Genomic DNA, 6,681 nt, shown 5'->3' on the forward strand with positions numbered 1-6,681 from the left:
CCCCACTGGCTGGGCACACTCGGTTCCTGACTCCCTCAGTGCCAGGCCCGGCTCCAGCTTCGTCCTGTGGGTTTTTCCTTGGGTAAGACAGGAGTGGCACCGAAGCAGGAAAAACCCTTCGTTTTGTGACCATCTCTCTCCCAGATAGGCAGGTCTTCTCGGAGACCACATACAGACACACAGACATTTTCTCTACCTTTATATGTGGTAGTTCATACAAATACGAGGCGCGCGCACACACACACACACACACACACACACACATCCTTTCTGCACCATCGACAGCAGAGCACACTCATAACCCTGAACCTGCCTTTTGTTACATAACAATGGATCTTGGAGATGATTTTACTCCCAATCATCAAGAGCAACCTCTTTTCCTTGTTCATAGCTGCCTACTATTCAAAGGGCATTGGCGGCATCGTGGTTACATGCTGGGCTGCTAACTGCAAGGTCAGCAGTTCAAAACTACCAGCCGCTCCCTGGGAGAAAGCCAGGGCTTTCTACTCCTGTGATGAGTGACATTGTCGGAAACCCACAGAGGCAGTTCTATCTGCCCTAGCCTATGTATGGTGTCGCTGTAAGCTGGCACTGTTTGCATAATTTTTCATCAAATGACCTTATCTAGTTATTGAACTACTCCCCTACTGCTGACAATTTAGTGAGCTCTCATCTTTTGCTAAGGAAATTAATTTTTAACATTTTTTTATATTCACGCAAATGTGAGTTTATTATTGTCGAATACAAAAGTCCCACCGACCAAAGAGCGAAAACGCCTGCTGTTCCCAATTGTGCCCTGAGCTCTCTTCTAGGGACTGGAGGGCAATCGCTTCCCCAGAAGACTACATGGTGGAAGCTGTGAGAGTGACTCCCCTACTCCGACCACGTGCCAGGCCACAGGCAGACGTGGGCCTGATTCAGAGGTTCGCTCAACAGGGAGAGATGCAGACAGCGAGCGCCTGGTGTGGGACCAGGCACCCTGGAGGGGTCCCGGGATTGGCTGTGTGAGCTGAGAAGGATGGGTAACCACCACCCACCAAGTGTCTCCTGATGACCTCTACACACACACACACACACACCCCACTTCTCCATATCCTGGGCTCTACTCAGTTTTCTCTGCTCAAGTGACTTAGGCCTCCCAGGAGCCGCCACCCTGGGCCACTCCTGCCAGTGGCTGAGACGGAGGTAGAGCCCTGTTGGGCAGGCCCAGGGCATGATGAATGTCCTTCATGCCAGGAAAGACTCAAGCCACCCAGGATGGCAGGCTGAGGAGAGGCGGCAAGCAGCCGTCAATGAAGACAGTGGAGAGGCCAGGAGGTGACACGCCCAGGGCAGGTCTTCACACGGCACCCCACCAGCAGCCACAGACATGTCCTCTGGGGAATAAGCACCAGCACACAGCCCACCTTGGCAAAGCGGTTGCTGCCCGTCCTCTCCTTGTGCAGGCTGTAGTCCAGGAGCCTCTTACAGATGGTCTCAGTGACTTCGATCAACCGCAGATCCCTGCCAGACAGCAGCACACAAGGGACTGAGCACCTCCCCTCTGGCCCCAGGGGCAGAGGGCTCCGGCCCTCCAGCCCTGCCGCCCCAGTTCTGCTACTGCAACTCGCCAATGGGAGGCAGGGCTGGGAGGAAGCTACGTCACCTGGTCTGGGGGCTCCGACACGCTGGCACGTAGACCAGAGAGAGAAACGTGTAACGGGTCTAAGGCAAGACTCTGAGAAGATGGAATTTTAAAAGAACATTATCGGAGGTTTGTTTCCCCCCCCCCCCAAGTTTTCCATTTGGATGTTACAATGGGATTTAATGGCAGCGGATGGGTGTTTCGTGATGACTGGAGAGGAACGGAAGCTGGGTTTTCTTTTCATTCCCAGCAGCATCAAAAGTGGGCAACCCTGTGTCACCAACAGTTTTAAAACATGGCACAGTGTCGGCGAGATGACGACAGTAAACCGATCAACCTGACGTGAACAGCTGAAACCCTATCACTTGATCTGGTGTCTGATACCTGGCGGCTCGATCTGGTTTTCAATATTTTCTGTGTTTTGGTGTTTGTTTGTTCTTATTAGGCTTTCTCTCTCATGTATTGTGTATGATGGGGAGCCTTCTTGAATCTTTGTTACATGTTTCTCTGTTGTTTGGAATATGAATCCCAGGACTGATACTCTATAGAGACAGCAAGTAGAAGGGCTCCTGGGGGGTCCGGTGGGGCAGGTGGGGTAAAGGGGAGCTGATGTCAAGGAGTTCAAACAGGAAGAAAGTGCTGTGGAACGGACTGTGGTAGCAACTGTAGGACGCTGCTTGACGTGACTGAACTATGGAATGGTCTCATGTCTGGATTAGCTCCTAGTAAGACGGTTTGGGGGAAAACAAAAAAAGCATTCGTTGGTCCACGACATTCCCTGCTGGAGCCCACCAGTCTTGCTTCTACAGGTGAGGAACCGGAAGCTGAATCGGAGGGTTTATGAAGGTGGCATGGCAGGAGCAGTGGGGAAGTCCTGTCTTGGTGTGAGCTGGCCCCTTGAGGCGGTGGGTGGGGGCTGTCTAACTGGGAGAGAGAAGGGAAGCCAGGCCCCCAGGCTGTCAGGGACTTACGATTTGGTGTACTTGACTCCAGAGGCCTTCCGGTCCAGGGCACCGTAGCCTGTGTCAATCACTTCCTTGGTCTTGCCCGTTTCCTCAAAGGCCGACTTCAGCTCCACAGCCACGTACTTACACACTGTGGAGGGGGCCCAGCACAGCCATGAGTGCCCGCGGCAGGGACCCAGGTCCACTGTCACGGAGCCGATTCTGACTCACAGCGACCCTAGTGGGGCAGGGTAAGACTGTCCCTTACCAAAGCAGACTGCCACATCTTTCTCCCACCGAGCTATGAGTGGCTTTCAACTCTGACACCTCGTTTCTTAGCCACGTGCTGAAGCGGTTGGTGGGAGTGCCACCTGCGCCCCTCAACAAGGGACCGCCAAGAAAAACAGACCCAGGCAGGCCGAGAACACTGCAGGCCAGGTTCCTGCTTTCCAGACCACCAAACGGAGTTGCCATGGTGAAACCGTGGTGCCCTCACAGCGGCGGCTGCTGTTCCCCATCCTGCTCACGTCCCCTCTTCTGTCCTCCATCTCACTGGGTGAGTGAGTTCCAAACACGAGGAAGAGCCGCACAATGGGCAACTACCCACAGCCCACCGGCATCCCACCACGGGTAACCACGGCCCACAATCTCTCCAGCACACAGGACGCGCTGGCTTGCTGCACTGTTTGGAAGGCATGCTACAACGGAAATGGCAGCAGTTGGCCGGAAACAAAGCTGGGAAGTAGGGAAAGGCCAGGGAGGTAGGGCAAGTGGAAACAGAATCCAGAGAGGTGCTGTTATCCCGGAGGGTTGCAATCAACGTCCCAGAACACCCTGTGTCTGGGTGGTTGAGCGAAAAACGAAGTTGCTCTATAAAGCTTTACCCAAACCACTATCAACATCAGCGGGAACACTGTGGGCCCCGTGACCCTTAAAGACGTGGTCATGCATCTAGAGAACCACCACCCGCTGCATAACCCGAACATAACAAACACAACACCTGGGAAACAGGATTCCATCAGCTGGTGTATGGTTATTTTGTTGCTGGGTTTCACACAAAGTTTCAACAGTAACTCTTTATTCCTACCAAGTTACTGTGCGCCTGCCTCCAGAGGCCTGGTTCCAAGCACTTAGGTGAGTTTATTTGTTCTTTCCTTCTCCCACTGCCTGGGGACACAGAGAGTCCAGCCAGGGCCCTCCCTTCCAGACACACTCAGAAAGAGCAGGAAACCTGAACCGAACCTTTTGCTGTCAAGCTGACTGGGAAAACAGTAGACAGAAGTGTAAACAAATAATTACCTTGGGAGAGGAGCCCCAGGGCATAGTGGGTAATGAGCTGGGCTGCCAACTGCAAGGTCAGCAGTTCGAAACCATTCTACAGGAGAAAGGCGAGGCTTTCTACTCCTGTAGAGTTACAGGAAATCCACAGGGGCAGCTCTACCCTGGCCTATCGGTCGGAATTGCCTGGATGGCAATGAGCGGATTCTGAGGTGTCTGAAGGAGCCAGGGTGGCGATGTCGGGAAGCGTTGGACTGACAACTGCAAGGTCTGGGGTTCAAACTCAACAGCAGCTCCATGGGGAAAAGATGAGGCTCTCTGCCCCCAGAAACAGCGACTGCTTCACAGCCCGTAGGGTTAGGGTCACTGTGAGTCAGAATCAACTCAAAGGCAATACTTTTGAGTTTTCAGGGTTTGAGGTGCCTGAGGCCGTAAACCAAACCCAAACCCACTGTGATCAGCTGATTTTGACTCAGCAACCCTAAAGGCCAGGGTAAAATTGCTCCCTCGGGTTTCCAAGGCTGTCAAGCTGTCAATCTTTATAGGAGCAGCCAGCCTCACCTTTGCCCCTCAGAGAGGCTGGTGGGGTCAACCTTGTGGCTAGCAGCCAACGTGTCACCCACGATAGGCCACCAGGGTGCCTTGCTTGAGGTACGGGCTGCATGCACTCCAGGGCCTTCTCGGCCCATTCTGTCGGCCGCGCTTTAAAAGCCTCCTCCTTCAGGAAGTCCTTCTGGGTCCATCCCAGGTGCTTCTGATTTTCTGGAACTTCTAAAGGCTGCATGTGCTCACCAAGGGCCTTTGGCCATCTCACGAGTCTCTCCAAATGGACTGCAAACTGGTCCTCCCTCAAAGTAAGCATTGTGCGTTGCATGCCTTCCGTGTTTCCACTGTCTGGGACTCTGTGCGTGCCGAATACTTTTTCAATATTGCTGACAGAGACAGTGCTTGTAGCACCTCTGAATAGAGTGCCTTCCACAGGCTGAATGCCATCCGTGTTGTCAAAACACTAACGGCAGAGTTTGAGAGAAAACCAATTCACCACCAAAATAAATAACATCCCCTGGAGGCTTCTTTGGTGAAAACTTATTTATTTGAACTTGGAAGACATGGAAATTCCAAACGATACTCCGATGATCTCAGAGTCTGAAATGACTTGAGGGCATCTCCCCTCTCCCATCCTGCCTGCACTCTGCAAGTTCATCATTTTCTGAGCGCTGTTTCTACCCGTCTCCTACGCCCTCAGTGTGCAGTATTCCAGGCTGGGGGGAGGTGGGGAGTTGGAACATCCTTCCTCTCTTAAACCCAATAACCGCCAGCTTGCTTCCCAACCTTCCAAACCTCAAGACCTCCTCTGGGGTTCCCACCCCAAGTCAGACTCCAAGGAGACTCATGGCACAAGCCCCAGACCCTCATAGACATCCACCCCCTCATTTTCTGGGCAGGTTCTCCTTCCTCTGTGTCAAGGCCTGTTCTACCCAGGTCACTGAGACAGGAGGCAGGCTTTGTGGGCCAGACAGTCAGCACTTAAAAATAAAGGTATAATAATAATAATAATAATAAAAGCAATAGTAATTATGAGCAGCCTATGGTTGGAGTTTGCCAAGCCATCCTATAACAGAAACTCTCTTAAGTGAATCTCCATCCACTATCTACCAAATGAGGTTGGTGGAGAAAGTTCTGGAAGAAGAAAGATCCTTGCCAGCTCTCCACTTCCATGAATGCCTCCTGGGGAAAAAAATGTGAGCTGCTCGAAGGATGAGAACACAAGCAGTAGGGGTTTTTTGGAAACGGAACTAAAACATAAAGGGGAAGCACACGCTGTCTCGGGTCGCAGGGCGGCCTAGAGTTTGAGGGAAAGGAAAACCACCTCTTGACTGGTTTCAGCTCAGAGACTGAGGGTAGCACACCCCGGCATCCATTCCCATGGGGGGTGCGGGGAGGGGGGGGGAGCTTAACAGTGATGCCGGCTTATTTCTGGAGCATGTGACCTTCAATCTCGCAAATGGAAGGATTACGGGCCATCCCTTCCTAGTGCTCAGGGAACATCTAGCTTTCAGCTTTGAAGGAGGATAAAACGTATTTAAGAGTCAGCTTTAAGGCGTGATTCTAAGGTTTGAGAATAAACTGGAGAAAGTCATTGGAAGACAGAGAAGCCCTTCAGAGGCCCGGTCCGTCCCCCACCCCTCCCAACGTTCACTCAACAATCTGGGACCACCATTTGTCCTGTTCGTTACGAAACCATTTACTGCGTGTCTAACAGGCACTCTGGGCGCGGGTGTCTAAGGCCCTTCTATGCCATGCCTGCAAGCCTGTCACCCAGGTGCTCAGTTTCATGGGGGCGACAAGGTGGGCCGAGGGCACAAAGGGGATGGTCTCAGGTTCCTCTTCCCGCAAGACATGTCAGCGGTGAACTTTTCAGTTCCTCAAACCTGTTCTTGCCTTCTCGGTCACTAAGTAGCTTCTTTCTCTTTCCGTGGCTTACTCCTGGTTATGCCTCAGGCGCCTCCTGGGAAGCCTTCCCCGAATCGGTCTAGCCACGGTCTCCCCAGCTGCTGGCTGCATCACATGCTCCCCACCTGGCCCCCCAAAACCCTATGCCTCCCCTATCACGTCATCGACTACGCGGGATGGACGCTACTTGGGTTTCGACCAGTGTTCTGAGCTCCAGGAGGCCCGAGCGCGGCCCCCGCGCCCTCCCCGCCGGGCACACTGCAGGTTCCACCACGGAAGCGCCTCTCTCTCCCGGGAAGCCCCCAGGCCCCAGACCCTACCCCACAAGCTCCGCCCCTCGGCGGATACGCCCCCTCACCTTCGCATTTGCTGGGCAATCGC

The 6,681-nt window shown here is 53.3% G+C and overlaps 1 protein-coding gene across 1 annotated transcript in view; it reads right to left on the reverse strand.

Annotated features, from left to right (window-relative positions):
• The window catches only part of CNPY3 (canopy FGF signaling regulator 3), a 9,180-nt gene that overhangs the window by 1,768 nt on the left and 731 nt on the right, over positions 1 to 6,681 (reverse strand). Inside the window, exons 3-5 of the mRNA XM_045294769.1 lie at positions 6,659 to 6,677; positions 2,596 to 2,719; positions 1,407 to 1,503 (exon numbers count right to left, since the gene is read on the reverse strand). Coding sequence (XP_045150704.1) covers positions 1,407 to 1,503; positions 2,596 to 2,719; positions 6,659 to 6,677 — 240 coding nt within the window. The remainder of the gene's footprint in view (positions 1 to 1,406; positions 1,504 to 2,595; positions 2,720 to 6,658; positions 6,678 to 6,681) is intronic.

This window comes from Echinops telfairi, unplaced genomic scaffold (genome assembly GCF_000313985.2).
Source record: "Echinops telfairi isolate 266 unplaced genomic scaffold, ASM31398v2 ScPeMD7_3533;HRSCAF=4204_1, whole genome shotgun sequence".
Lineage (NCBI taxonomy): Eukaryota > Metazoa > Chordata > Mammalia > Afrosoricida > Tenrecidae > Echinops > Echinops telfairi.